Here is a 15605-nt window from a genome sequence, read left to right on the forward strand (position 1 = left end):
CTGCAGGTGCAGCACATGGAAGTTCCCAGGGTAGGGGTCAAATACCACAGCCCCAGCAACACCAGATCCAGGTTGTGTCTGTGACCTATTCCACATCTCATGGCAACGATGGATCCTCTAACCCACTGAGCGAGGCCAGGAATTGGATCCACGTCCTCAAGGATCCTTGTTGGGTTCATTACTGCTGAGCCACGGCGGGAACTCCTTTAAAGATTTTTTAAAAATTTATTAAAGTTTATTAAAATTGCTGGAACACAGGAGTTCCTGTTGTGGCACAGCAGAAACAAATCTAACTAGTATCCATGAGGATACAGGTTCGATCCCTGGCCTCGCTCAGTGGGTTAAGGATCCGGTATAGGTCACAGATGCAGCTTGGATCTCATGTTGCTGTGGCTGCGGTATAGGCCTGCAGTCGCAGCTCCGATTTACCCCCTGGCCTGGTAACTTACATATTCCACAGGTGTGGCACTAAAAAGAAGAAAAAGAAAAAAAAATATATAAAGAATTACTGGAACACAAACACATTCCCACAGGTAGCCCCATTAAATATGAATTAAATCTTACATAAGTATTGTATTTAAAATAGAATTGCTTGTGGGTTTACACAATTTGGGGTCTCAGGTCATGAATCTCATAGCTTGTTTGACCCAGTTCTTAATTATTAAAAGTTCAAGGTTTTACATACACAATTTTATATAAACAAATTTAAATTTTCGATATCCAAGTTTTAATTTAAAAAACATTTCAATATAAAATCCTGTCTACATATTTCAAACATTAAGTAGATTAATCTATATGAAAAGTCTACAGGAAGTTCATAATTGTACCTGCATCTTTAATTAAAGCATTATTACTGTTGTATTATAAAGCAAAAATAACCTTCTTGAAAATGCCATGTAGCTGAGTGATATATTTAACAGTTTCATCCCAGGAAATTTAATGTCATTGAATTGATTGTCCATATCTTGCTAATATATTTTTTAAATGTTCTAATATTAAAACTAGGCTTTCTTTAAAGGAGGGAGGCTAAAATTTATCCCGAAGCCTGACTTTTTAGTTAACTCTGATTTTCTTAGCTCCATTGCAAAAGAAGTTACCGAATTTATTTTCTCTGGGTGTTTTCTATATTGTTTCTTTTTAATTCTTGTCACTGCACCCCGTCTGAGACTTTACATGATAAAGCAGATCCGTGAAGCTAATCCGAGAAACTTCTTTCTGTTTTCTCACATCACACCTCCAGGCACAGAAAAGACGGAATACTTCATTTGCATTCTTAAACCTTAGGAGCTTTGAATGAGTCTTTCAGCTGGAAATGTTATTGCATCTACATTTCCCGAAGAAGAAAAAGGTTAACAGCCCACTCAGTTTTCCGTTAACTCATCTCTTTTTAGTGTCCTCATCTGCACAAAGAGGGTGGAACTTGGCAGGTGAACTGCCCAGCCTCTTTCTTCTTAACAGTCGAGGAGGCTCTGGAAATAGGTATCAGTGCTGATCGCAGGGAAAGGAAAAAAAGAAGTCAGATATGCACCAAAAAATGGCAGACACTGACAAACTTCAGTCTTAGTCTTTTAAAATGGAAAGAACATTTTCAAAATTAATATGTAAAGTAATGTAATAACTAGAATTTTTAAAAAGTAAAATATTTCCCCATGAGCCTGAAACGCTTACAAGAGAGAGATTTATGCTTTGTTTACTTTAATAGTTTCTATTAAATTGATAAATACCCAGACCCTCTTCTTTGTCCTAAGTACCTTTATCAGAATCCTTTAAATAGTAGCCGGAAACATTTAGTGAAAGAAATTTAACAATTTTTTGACATGATACTAGCTGAAAAATAGAAATGGAAATCTTTCCATTGTCCAATATTAGAGATGGAAAGTCTCCTTTAGCTGTATTGTTAACTTCCTATGCACGGAAAAACAAGGTTTCCTATTTAACTATATTCCTTCACTAGAAAACCTGACTTCTGCCAATTGTTACAGTGTGGAAAGTTACCACTCTTCTATTTCCTAACTAAATATTGTACATGGCTATCATCTGGAAGTAATAATATTACTTGAGTGCATTGTGCCAAGTAGACACTTAATACAAAATATACATTAGACTGAATGAAATCCAGATACTGGTAATACTGAAAGAGAAATACACAGATTGCTTTGGGTGAACAGCGTCACAGTGTAAATATGTCATTAGATTTCAGCTGATCTTGCAGTGAGCATCCCCAACAAATTGGAAAACTGTGCTAGTTTATAAGTTTATATTTAGAATTTTACAGAACCTTTGCCCCCCTTCCACTGCTCAGCCCCCCAACAGTCCAGTTCCTTAAGGTTTTTATGCCAGTGAGTCACACAAATTGGGTTTTTAATTTGCAGTGGGCTGACTAGCTCTTAAAGACAATGACTCTTATAATTGTAGGGGGCTGGAGGCTGATGGCACCTTCTTCTGGGATGGTGATGCACCCCTGTTTATGGCTGTTCCACAGTCAGTGTTGAGGAAAAGGAATTAGGATGCGTACTCTGGTCTCTTATCATGCACACTCCACAGCCGGCGCGCTCATCTGTACCCAGAACGTACCCCGCCGCCTAGGAGAGACCCCAGTGGGCTGGGATTTACTGATGATCACTACCGTGGGAACGTTTCTCCCATCTCTGTGTTCAAGTGTTCTTCTGTTTTCTTCTTTCTTTCTTTCTTTTTTTTAGGGCCACAGGTTCAGCTTATGGAAGTTCCCAGGCTAGGGGTGGAGTTGGAGCTCCAAGCTGCCGCTGCCGGCCTACACACAGCCCCAGCAACATGGGATCTGAGCCGCGTCTGCGACCTACACTCCAGCTCATGGCAACGCGGGATCCTTAACCCACTTTATCTTTTATTTCCAATGATTAGTTTTAAAAGCATACTGAGTGCAGCTTAAAAACTAACCACCACAATAGGTTCCATCAGCTGTGTTGTAAGCTGGGAGGAGGAGCCTTCCCTCTTTTATGCCGTAAGGCTTTAGCGCCCAAGGGCCAACTTGCCTGACACTGAATTGAGTTTGTTTTTAACTTTAAAAAGGGCTGAGCAAGGGCAGGGACCGAATCCACAACCTCATGGTTCCTAGTCGGATTCGTTAACCACTGCGCCAGGAACAATGATCCGGCGTTGCCGTGAGCTGTGGTGTAGGTTGCAGACACGGCTCGGATCCCGAGTTGCTGTGGCTCTGGCGTAGGCCAGTGACTACAGCTCCAATTTGACCCCTAGCCTGGGAACCTCCATATGCCGTGGGAGCGGCCCAAAGAAATAGCAAAAAGACCAAAATAAATAAATAAATAAAATAAAATAAAATAAAAAGGGCTGAGTAATATCGCAACAAGCGCCAGAGAAGCAAACACTATTTACAGTAAATAAAGAAATCAGTTTGCAGGTTACATCTGTCACATTTGCTGTATAGTGTGATGTGTTGTGACCAGAAGCTTCACGAACTACAGCTTCCAGCACTGAGTCCACAGGGAGCACAGTTGGCCACAGGGCCATTAAGTGGAGGTGGTGAGAGGGAAGAGGAGGAAAGCAGGAGGAGCTGGAGTTCTGCCGGTGGATTTCTGATTTCCTCGTGGGTTGGACAGCAGTCCAGTGCTCCTCCACTGCTGGGACAGGTGGCCTGAGGAACTAGCTGCTGTTGCTTAGGAAATGCGGTCCCAGCGCCTCTCTGATTTCGGCAGCATTGGAAAGATCCTTTTCCTTTGCAAACACTAGTCAGATGGAATCCCTGACCACCCCTTCTGCAACCATCCTTGTGAGCTCTTCTCGGACCTCATACAAAGACAGAATTTCAGTATTTTGGAAGTAGTGATGCCGCAGAGGCTGGAGAGTGTCCATGTCAGCCAGCAAAGATAATGTTTTTGCATTTGATAGTTTTCGTATTTAGGCCATAGTGGCAGTAGTTGGTGTGGTTTCTCCATGCTGTACTTTGTACAAAATAAGGATCTACTAACGCATCTCAGCAGACATGAGAATACACTTCTCTCTCTCTTTCAAGCTAAAAAGGCCCATGAAGAGGTTAGCAAACTGGTCTGAGAAGCACCTCGTTGGCTGGAGCTGCTCCTGGTCCAGGTGTTTGTTTTACTCCTGCAAGCTGGTGGCTACTCTGAAATTGTTTTCAAAATTTTTATTGTAAAAGCAAAGACAGAAAAAACTACATAAAACAAATATGTAGTTTGCTTAAGGCAGAGAATCCTGTTAACTATTACATAGGTCCAGACATGAGACGTTTGCCCTGAATCCTGGAAGGTCTATCCAGGTGACCTTCTCCGTCCTCACCTCTGATCTCCCCCTACATGGACCCACTACTTGGACTTTTACAGAATCATTGGCATATTAGCATCATTTTATTGTCCAGATGTGCATCCCTAGACGCTATGATTTGTCTCGCCCATTTAGGTTCAGCTTTGATATGTCTTCGCAATTTCTCTCAGTCCCTAGGTTCTCCTTGCATACCTTTCTCTTCCTTCCAGTTTATCAGGTGAAGAACCTTAGGCTGTTAGACCTTAGAGTTTCTCTCAGTCTTGACTTAGCTGATTGCAGAATCATGGTGCCGTTCAACGTTTTCCTCCGTTCTTGGTATTTCCTGTAGACTGGCAACCTGGATTCAGAAATAGGATCAGATATAGGTTTCAGTTCCTTTGACCGGGACTGTAGAAAGCACGTCTTGTTAGCACTTTTTAAGATCCAAGCAGACTTTGATGTTTACTGCCTGTAGCTGCTACTTCATTAGATTGCAAAATGGTGATATTTTAATTTGAGATCTTTTTCATTAATTAATTGGAATGTATTTGTAAAGAGACCCTTCCCTTCATTTACTGTTTGCTTTCCTAGTGGTGTAATTCATGTAGAAAGAGCAAGATAAGTGTGTAACTCTTTACCTTTATTTACTAGTTTTTGAGGTAATGAGTTGGTCCTTATCCTTCAAAGTTAACCAGTTCTTTTTAGAACTTTCATTGTACAGTCGTAGATTTAAACATATTTCATAGGTTTAAATTCTGTCGGAATCGTTAGTGAAGCTCAAGTTGCCCCTCTTTGGCCTGGGGGAGTTTGACGTTGGCTCATGGTCTTTCTGACTTGACCCTCATAATCTTTTACAGCTTCCGCGCTCTCTGATCTGACAAGATATTTGAGGCTCATGTTTTACATTTCTTGCTCCAGGCCTTTAATCAGCCATCTTTTTAAGATGCATTGGTCTGTTTTAATGGCATTTGGAGACCACAGTTGGGGTGGCAGGCATGGTCCTTGCTGCTGCGGATCGTTGTTTCTAGGCCTTTTTAGTTTATGGGCCTAGGAAATAAAATATGTGTATTAACAGAGTTTTCACAGATGTTTCATGTTATATATGTTCATTGCAGGTACTGTATGTGTTACATTAACTCTATTATATTAATAGAATGTATAACATGTCAAATATTTTTAATATATATGTATATTTAGATTATAATGCTAACCCCAAGCCCAAGTAGGGTATCTATAAAACAAATTTAATATGTTGTATAGGGCAGAGCCTCCTTGCCTGCCCCCTTGCGTCTCTCACAGGCATCCTATCTTAATAAATCTACTTCTTGCCTCAGAAAAAAAGTCATATAGATATTATATAATAAATATCTATATTACTAAAATGTGTACTTTTTCGAATATGTGATATATAACAGTATATCAAGCTATAAATATAGCCTGTATTTTAAGTGAGATAAAAATATCTCCTGTGTTCATAGTGATGCTTCCAATTAAAATGCAAGATGATAGAACTTTCACTTAACCTCTTCTTTGTTAACGTGTATCCTTATTTTTGCATATTTAGAATTCCTGTTTTCAGGGATGGGGAAATGATAGCCCACCGCCGTGCTGTGGGTTAGATCCCTGACCTGGAACTTCTGCATGCTGCAGGTGTGGTCATAAATAAATATCCTCAGCTCATACTTTACTTTCTTGACTATCTTAGTCAGTGGAGTACATTACTCTATTTTCTTTTGGTGTGAATTATTACTATCAAAGTCTGGTGGTAATATAAACTTGTTTTTTGGCATAAGTCATATTTTTTTCCTCTTTTTTTCTTTTTCTTATTGCCAGAATGTATCATGGTGCTCGTTCATTCTGGGTTGAATCTTTCAGGCATGCTGTAATAAGTTTGATATGTATTTTCAATTTTAAGAATATTTGTATGAGTTATATATAATATTTGTATGAGTTATTTGTTTGAGTTAGTGTTGTGTGTTTTTTTTTTTTTTCTTTTAGCTTTCCCCCCTCAAAGAGTCCTTTTCTGTGTATGTTGGATGTTCTTTGTTTATCTTTAGTATTTGTCATTTTCTCTTGCATCTTTAAAAAAATCTTTATATTTTTAAAAAATTTCCTCCTTTGGGAGTTCCCATGGTGACACAGTGGTCATGAACCTGACTAGTATCCATGAGGATGCAGGTTTGATCCCTAGCCTTTCTCAGTGGGTTAGGGATCCGGCATTGCCATGAGCTGTGGTGTAGGTTGCAGATGCAGCTCTGATTTGACCCCTAGCCTGGAAACTTCCATATGCCGTGGATGGAGCCCTATAATGCCAAAAAAAAAAAAACCTTTGACTCTATTTCTTGTAAGGCATTATTTGTTGTTGTTGTTGTTGTTTTTTTTTTTTTTTTAATCATGCTTTCCTTCTATTTTAGTCTTTATTTCCAAAATTATTTTCTTTTACATTTCTAATTTTATCTTTAGGTCTGTCACCGTATTTCTGAGCATTTCTAATTCTTATTTATCCTATTTCATATTTTCCTATTATTTTTAAATGTACTTGTTTTGAAATATTGGGTGACAGTTTGGTTTTTTTAATGGCTGCACCCGGGGCATATGGAAATTCCCGGGCCAGGGATTGAATCTGAGCTGCAGCTGCTGCCTGGGCTTGCAGCTGTGGCAACACTGGATCCTTTAACCCACTGTGCCAGGCCAGGGATCAAACCCATGCTTCCTCAGCCACCTGAGCTGCTGCAGACAGATTCTTATCCCACTGCTCCACAGTGGGAACACTGTAGGTGATTGTTTTGATTTGCTGTGTTAGCATGTCTTTCTGGCACTTTTTTTTTCCTCCATGGATGTTATTCTAATCCTTATTTTCTTCTTGTAAAAACTGTATGGTATTTACCTTGACATTTTTATTTTGCTTAGTTTTATGTGTGAAATTAGTTTTCCTCTGTGTTACTATTTAAAGAGCTGTATGTTTTTTAAAATAGGTGACACATGTCTAAGAAATTCAAATACTTGAACAGAGATAGCAGTTTATTCTGAGGTCTTGAAAAGATGAGTTAACCTTATAGTTGCTGTTGTTTTTTTTTATGCTCATTTTGTTATCAACGCATCCAGTAGGTAACCATTTTTATCTACTAATGTCTTTTGAGATAACTATATTAACTCACTGACTCAGTTGGTCTTCTCAGGTGCTAACTTCTCAGCACCAGTTCCGGAACTGGCCTTTTCTACCAGAAGTTCATTTTTCTTTTAGCAGGGAATAAAGATTAAAGTCCAGAATCTAGGTCCTTTGGGCAGTTTAGCAGTTTCCCTGTCTCCTGTCTGTCTGACCCTGGTTTTATCGTTATCCAAGTAGAATTCTTTGTGAGCCTAAAGTGTCTACATTGAAAAAAATATCTGAATTCATAGGATAGCAATGTGCCAGCTGTCACGGTTTTTCTGAGAGTGAATTATATATCGGACATTTAAATTTTTACAGATGATGATTATTTCTATTCTTTAGTTGCAATATAAAGCCTATTATAAATTAAATCTCTATTTCCCGAACATACTGCTCAAACCCAACACTTTTTCCTGTTCTTCTATCAAAATTTGACCAGAGCCAGATTTCCTGCTGTGGCACAAGGGGATCAGCAGCTTCTCTGGAGCCTTGGGACAGAGGTTCAATCCCTGACCTGGCACAGTGGGTTAAGGCTCCAGCATTGCCACAGCTGTGGCGTAGGTTGCAACTGCTGCTCGGATCTCATCGGTGGCCCAGGAACTCCATATGCCTCAGGGTGGCCAAAAAAGAAAAAAAAATTTGACCAGAGCCATAAAAATCACAGAACTTAGAAAATGAAAGCAATCTTAGAGCAGTGATTTAAGCTTCCTGTAATGTCTTTCTTGTGTACCACTATTAAAGTGTTTTCCAATGATGATGAAAAATGCCACTTTTTTCATGACCTTTTTATAATTATCTGCATTCAAGTATTGTGTTTATCATTTATGGTAAATTAACAGGGTCTTTGGAAAGCACATTTTTTTGAAGTTAACATTATTGCTATCGTATGTCAGAGAGACATACTGGTGATTAAGGGAAATGGATAACAAAATATACAGGGTTAAGAGTACATAGAGTATTGAAAGGTTATTAGTGGATGCATTTTGGCCTAAACTCTAAATCACACACTTGTCTTTGGTCAAGAACTTAGGACTTTTGAAACATCACTTTGCAATTACCATTCTGTCCTATCCTTGCTTTTTTGGTCAAAGAATTATGGGAGTCAGGAGCTAGCATACTGCTTTCTCAATTTGCTTTAATTACATTTAAAGGCTTAAGCCAGGGAGTACTACCAAAACATATAGATAAAAGGGAAGTTAGTCCATTGAAACATCTGTTTGAGTAGTTACTCAGTGTACTGGCTATATTTCTTTGTGTTGGTTGGAAAAAGAATAGTCACTGAACGCTTGATGTGAGGTTTTTTTTTTCCTTTTTTTTGTAATTTTGCATTTTGGGGTTAGTAGTTTTCCTCAAATTAAAATGCATGGGAAAAGTCTGGTTAATCAGTGGTTTCTGGCTGTTGGGCTCTTGTTAATCAGAAGTTTTACTGTATAATCATAATGTGTTGTGGATGTTCTCATTTATGTTATTTCTTCAGCTCTTTGTGTGGGTATTCTGATTGCTTGATTACATTGCCTGTCATAGTGGTATTTAAAACAGCATTTACTTATGCTGTAAAAATTCTTCCATCCTAGCAAGTAAGTGAGAATATGGAAAGACAGTTCTTTCCATATTCAGTTGAAACACGATTGGTCCCTCTTGACTTAGGGTTTACTGAGTTGTAGGTTTGGGATAGAGTATGGTGGTTGCTCTGCTCCAAGATGACTAGCTTATCCAGCTAGAGACATAGCGTATTTGGAGATGTGGTCCTACTACCACTTTCTCCTCTTAGAGAACAGGTCCATTTTTGTATGTGCTTTACATTTTGAGGGTTTCCAGTAAAATTTTTTCTTTTTTAAGACAATAAGTTTCTATTAAAACTATATGCAGTTCCCATTGTGGCTCAGTGGGTTAAGAACCTGACATAGCATCCATGAGGATGTGGGTCCAAGCCCTGGTCTTGCTCAGTGGGTTAAAATTCTGGCACAGCGTAGGTTGCAGATGAGGCTTAGACCCAGTTTTGCTGTGGCTGTGGTGTGGGTTCCAGCTCTGATTCCACCCCTAGTCTGGAAACTTCCATGTGCCACAGGCGCAGCCACAAACAAACAAACAAAAACCGAAACACTATACAAGGAGTTCCCACTATGGTGCAGCAGATTAAGGATCAGCATTGTTTCTATGATGGTGCAGGTTCAATCCCTGGCCCTGGTGCTGTGGGTTAAGGATCCAGTGTTGCCACAGATGTAGTGCCGGTCACATCTGCGGCTCGGAATCGACCCTTGCCTCAGCAACTTCCATATGCTGCAGGTGAGGCCAAAAAAAGAAACAAAGACACAAACAAAAACTACACACATTTGATGGAGAGGTACTTTATGAGCATCTTATGGCTGAAAGAGGCTTTTTATCTAGCATTCTTTTATTTTTAATACTGATAATCATTGCTATTTGGGTTCCTGCTCTAGATTTTGGGGTCCTATGAACCTATCTTTCTTATCATTCTAGGGTTCTCTTTTTAGCAGGACTTCGGGATAGGGGACAAGAACTAACGGTTGGCACTCAGCTTGGTGTTTTACATGATTATTTTATTCAATCCTTCAATCAAGCTAGCAAGGTAGTTATTATCCCTGTTGTCACATAAAGAAAAGGAGGCTTTAAACTCAGAATCTAAAATTCCCCCTCTCTCTTGCTTTTGGGAAGGAGGGAGAGTGTACATCTTGTGTTTAAAGGCATTGGCTTTTCTATACTTTTTTTTTTTTTTTTTTTTTGACTTTTCTAGGGCCACACCTGTGGCATAGGGAGATTCCCAGGCTAGGGGTCTAATCAGAGCTGTAGCCGTCAGACTATGCCACGGCCACAGCAACTCGGGATCCGAGCCTTGTCTGCGACCTACACCAGACAACGCCAGATCCTTAAACCACTACTAAGTGAGGCCAGGGATTGAACCCGCAACCTCATGGTTCCAAGTTGGATTTGTTAACCACTGAGCCACGACGGGACCTCCGGCTTTTCTATACATTTTATCTGAATGGTTTCATGTATAATTTTTAATTCCCTCCTGTATTTGATGCATTTAAAAATCCATACCTCAGCCTGGACTTCTCTTCTAACCTCTAGACCCCTCTGTCTCCAGAACACAGGTACCCAGCTATCCCACAGGCATCTCAGCTGGGCATGTCTGAAGTTGAAATCATCATATCATCTCCCAAATATTTATCTCCTCATAGGTTCCCCTTGTTGATTCCCTGTTCTGCTTCCTCCTCCTGCTCTGGGTGGGTTTAATCCTCTTTACCCATAATGGCTGAGAGCAGTCCAAGCGGCACACTGCAGTAGCTACTCTGGATAATATTCTTATCAAAAGAATGAAGCTCCTTTCCGAAGCCAAGAGCCCTTTCAGGCAACAATGCCAGTAGATAGAATATGAGACGTAAAATACATGATTTATTCTTTATACTGACCCTGACCAAAGGTCGTAGGAGAATCAACAGTTAGGCACCTTACTCTGATGATACCCTGCACACAGTCTGATTTTTCCTTTTTCATAGTTCACCTCTTCACCTAATGACCTCATCCTTAGCCTCAGCAAACCCTCTCCCTCACTTGTCTAGGCCGTACCCATGGTGGCTCTGACCACACTGTGCTTTGCTCTGTCCTTCTCTAGCATTCATTAGCACTCTCTTTGTTATAATAGCATAAACACAGAGAGGTGGGCCCATTGCTGGGGAACTAAATGTGCTTTATAACAACGTAGTTTTTACTGAAACCAGAACTCTACCTGGTAAATTCCCACTGTGTTTTCTGCTCATTTCTTATAGTCCCAAGGTTGTAAACATTCCATACCTTATTTTGTCTACTTCCCAGAGATCCTGGGATCTGATTCATGCTCCTTTGAAGTAGTGGAATTCTGTGATTTTTATCCATGTTGTTCCCTACTTTTAGCTCAAAGCCTGGCACAGAGCTGGTGTTCACTGAAAATGGATATTTGTGTTAAATGAGACGCTGTGCTGGAGAGTATTGAGGATACAAAGATTTTATAAGTTTATTTTAAAGGTGAACGAACTTACTGTTTAGATTAATGGCAGATTATCAAATAGAACCACACCACCATGGAGGTTGCTTTTCCAAAGAATGCTGTGAATTTCAAGGAGGAGTTCTTCATTACTTTTAGTTATTTTTCTGTGGCCTGACTTTGTTTCATGTATCTTTGTGCACATGTATTATGTGCAATAGAGTATTATGTACTATAATGTATTGGCTCAAATGCTTGCTTTGAAGTTGTTTTTGGTCTGTGAGTAACTAGTAGATACACATACGGGTTTTTCTTTTTATGAAATGGTGATTCCATATCAAGCACTGTAATGTTTTTATTAGAAATTTTTACTTGTATTTCTCCACAGGCAGCAGAAGGTGTCATTTTCATTGGACCTGATACACATGCTATTCAGGCCATGGGTGACAAGATCGAAAGCAAATTATTGGCTAAGAAAGCAAAAGTGAACACAATTCCTGGCTTTGATGGAGTGGTCAAGGTGAGAAACTCTTTTACTCTCATTTTTATAGTACATGTCCTGAAGTCAAACATTAGTCAAAAGTGTGAGATAAAATTCAATTAATGCTTTTTAAAATATACATGTGTAGGTTAAAAAAAATCATTGTTGTTAACACTTGAGTTATTTTGAATGGCATAAAAGAACAAGAAGCCGCTTAAGCATTATATTTAATGATCAGTATTGACTTTTACTTTCAGGAGAAAAAGCTTGGTGATATAAAAATGTGCTTTTAGATCTGTGGCTTTCTTTTAATGGTGATATTATTTAACATGTGAAAACATTACGATGTTCTCTGTATCTTTAGGGTGAGCTTCTGTCCATATGCATAAAATATAAATTGTGCAAGTAAGAGTTCCTTTTGTAGCTCAGAGGTAAAGAACCCGACTAGTATCCATGAGGATGTGGGTTCGAAAGGCATTGCCATGAGCTGTGGTATAGGTTGCAGAGGTGGCTTGGATCCGCATTGCTGTGGCTACACTGTAGGCTGGTGCCTTCAGGTACAATTCTAGCCTGGGAACTTCCATATGCTGTGGGCGCGACCTTATGAAGACAAAAAAAAAAAAAAAAAAAAAAAGGTGGAAATATATAAATATAAGCATGATGGAGAGTGGTCCTGCTGTGTGTCCCTGTAGAGCCCAAGCATAACTCCTCAGCCAGCAAGCAGCTTCTAAGGAAGAAATGCAGAAACTGGAGAGTGAGCCTCAGACCCCTCTCTATGCTCCTCCCCACTGCCATGGCAAAATTATCCCTTTTTTTTTTTCCTCATTAGAAAAGAGTTCCTATGTAAACTTTAACCTTGTGATTTGAGTTAGTCTTTAAGAGCTCTTCATCTCAGTGTTCTGATTGTTGCTTTCCGGGCTGGGCAATTGTGCTGGACGATTTCATGTATTACAGCATAGCTTGGCCCCTGGTTAAGTAAGTATCTTCAGCTTCTTGCTCATGTTTATCTTAATATGTATTCATCCATTTTTTTCTCCCCTCTCTCTTTTTTTCCAATCTTTTTTTTTTTTTTTGCTTGTACCCATAGCATGTGGAAGTTCCCAGGCCAGGGACTGAACCCACGCCACAGCGGTGACCAGACCCACAGCAATAACAATGCCAGATCCTTAACCCGCTGAGCCACAAGAGAATTCCTTCCTCTTCGAGTCTTCCCCTTATGCTCCAGATGTACCCTTTACAGCCTTCACGGACTGGTCTTCACTGATTATCTCTTCTCCTGTGGCTTAATATTCTCCTTGTCTTTTAGCACCTTTTCATGATCACTGCTATTAAAAATACTCAAAGGGAAGTTCCCATTATGGCTCAGCGGGTTAAGAAACTGGACTCGTATCCATGAGGCTGCAGGTTTGATCCCTGGCCTCGCTCAGTGGGTTGAAGATCCCACGTTGCAGTGGCTGTGGTGTAGGCTGGTGGCTACAGCTCCGATTCGACCCCTAGCCTGGGAACCTCCATATGCCGCGAGAGCGGCCCAAGAAAATGGCAAAAAAACCAAAAAAGACAAAAAAAAAAAAAAAAAAAAACCCCACTAAAAAACCTCCCCCCAACAACTCCTTAAGTCAAAAATGTACTGATCCCTGAGCTGAGGGGGAAGCTCATGATGGTAAGAGATACTCATGATCCCTCACGTCCTGGTGCTTCCTGTTTAGTCGGAAAGAAATGTGTGCCTCCTCTTCGAGAGCACACTGACCTTTTGTCACTCACAGCTGCCTCCTGAGTTCTCTTTCCTTTCACAGCCAAAGGTCCTCGAAGAATTGCCTGTACTTGCTGTCACTTTACGCTTTTCACTTTACCTTTCATCTGCATCTGTCTGGCCTCTTTCCTCATCCCCACTCAAGTTTCTCTCGCCAAAGGCTGCCAGCGGCTCTCCCGCTCATAAAATCCTCTAAGTTTTAATTCTGGTCTTATCTCAGGCTTGTCAGAGCATTTGAGTCTCTCGGTTCCTCTTTCTTTCGTGAAATACTCACTTCTGGCACATGGCAAAATTCTAGTTTTGCTTTTGTGTATTTGGCTTGTTTAAAGGCTGCCACTTAGTTTTCATGCTGATCGGTCTTGCTACCTCTGTCCCTTAAATGCTGGCTTTATTCTGGGTTCTGTGAAAGACATTTTCTCTTACTGTACAAACTCACTCTAAGCAATCTTACTTATTTTTCTGACTTCAAATCTCAAACCTGTATATCTGTTCTTAGAACTTCACATCCAGGTGCCTCTTACACAGCTCTGCCAGATGTGTTTGGGCACCAAGAGGAGCAAGTTGAAAGGCTGAATTATGGTTTTCTCTCTAGCCAGGGGTTGGTATTCTGTGGCACCATGTACTCCTGTTTTTGTAAATAAAGTTTTGCTAGAACACAGCTCTTCCTTTAGGTATTGTCTGTGGCTGCTTTCCCATTCTAATGGCTGAGTTGAGTACTTGCTCAAAGACCTCATGGCCCACAAAGCCTGAAATATTTACCACCTGGCCTCTTCAGAAGGTTTGCTGACTCCTGCTGTAAACTTTCTTTCCTACCTGAGAAAGAGCTGCCATTTTCGGCACCGTTTTATAAGCTAGAAACCTAAGTCATTCTTGATAAGTACTGCTACAAAGAATTCGTTGAAATGTCTTTTCTGATTTATACCTTTTTTTTTTCCCAACTCCAAGTTCCAGCTAACATTATGTAATCTGGATTACTTCATCACCCTTCTAATTGCTTTCCTTATAGCCAGTCTTGCTACCGTCCAATTAATTTTCAACACTACAGCTGGAGCGATGTTTTAAAAATCTAGATTTTGGAGTTCCTGCTGTGGCGCAGTGGCTTAAGGATCTGGTGTTGTCTCTGCAGTGACTTGGATTTGATCCCCAGCCTGGCACAGTGGGTTAAGGATCCAGCATTGCCTCAGCTGTGGCATGGGTCACAATGGTGGCTTGGATTTGATTCCTGGCCCGAGAACTTTCTTATGCCGCGGGTTCGCCCCCCCCCCATCCAATTCCAGATTTAATCATATACCTGCATTTAAAAATTGATGACTATCTACTCATTTAAATCCTTTAAATGGCTGGCTTTTGTTTATCTTTTCAAACTGATACTGTGCCAGCTTACCCTTTGCAGTCGATGTACCAGCCATATATGATGTCTTTCATATTTTTGAAACATTTATTCCTAACTCTGGCCTATGTGTGTTGATTCTGCTTCAGTCTTCACTCCTGATCGTCTTGTACGCCTTGTTTAGGTCTTGGCTTAAACATACATTTCTCACGGAGGCATTCCTTGGCTGTCAGCGTTAGATTAGACCCTCTGTTCTATTTTTCCTTAATACTTTGACCTTCATTTGTCACATTTAGAATCATTCATGGAGTGCTCTTGTGGTGCAGCTGGTTAAAGACCCGGCATTCTCACTCCCACAACTGGGATCACTGCTGTGGCCCAGGTTTGATCCCTGGCCTGGGAACTTCCACAGGCCAAATAAATGAATAAATAAAATCACCCGTTTGTTCATTTTTTTCAGTATATTTAGCGAGTACTTACTACCTGTCCAACATTGATTGAAGTGCTATGGATAGAGTAGTGATCAAAATAGACAAAAACAAAAACTATTCCTGCCTTCATTGAGTTTATGCTATAGAAGAAGGAAACAAATAATAAACAGAACATAAGAAACAGAAGAAATATACGATAGAGAATAGGAAAAGGAATGCTTGA

At 40.1% G+C, this 15605-nt stretch overlaps 1 protein-coding gene across 6 annotated transcripts in view; it reads left to right on the forward strand.

Moving 5' to 3' along the window:
- The window catches only part of PCCA (propionyl-CoA carboxylase subunit alpha), a 365469-nt gene that overhangs the window by 92890 nt on the left and 256974 nt on the right, over nt 1–15605 (forward strand). For all 6 annotated transcript variants that reach the window (XR_014818834.1, XR_014818833.1, NM_001444590.1 and 3 more), the window contains 1 exon segment: nt 11779–11910. Coding sequence is in view for 4 of the 6 variants with exons in the window: in NM_001444590.1 (NP_001431519.1) it covers nt 11779–11910 (132 nt within the window). In the remaining 2 variants the exon portion in view is untranslated.

The sequence above is a fragment of the Sus scrofa genome, chromosome 11 (genome assembly GCF_054392235.1).
Source record: "Sus scrofa isolate SSC_HxYL_T2T_F1_AM1 chromosome 11, Sscrofa_HxYL_maternal_Yorkshire_Landrace_v2.0, whole genome shotgun sequence".
Classification (NCBI taxonomy): domain Eukaryota; kingdom Metazoa; phylum Chordata; class Mammalia; order Artiodactyla; family Suidae; genus Sus; species Sus scrofa.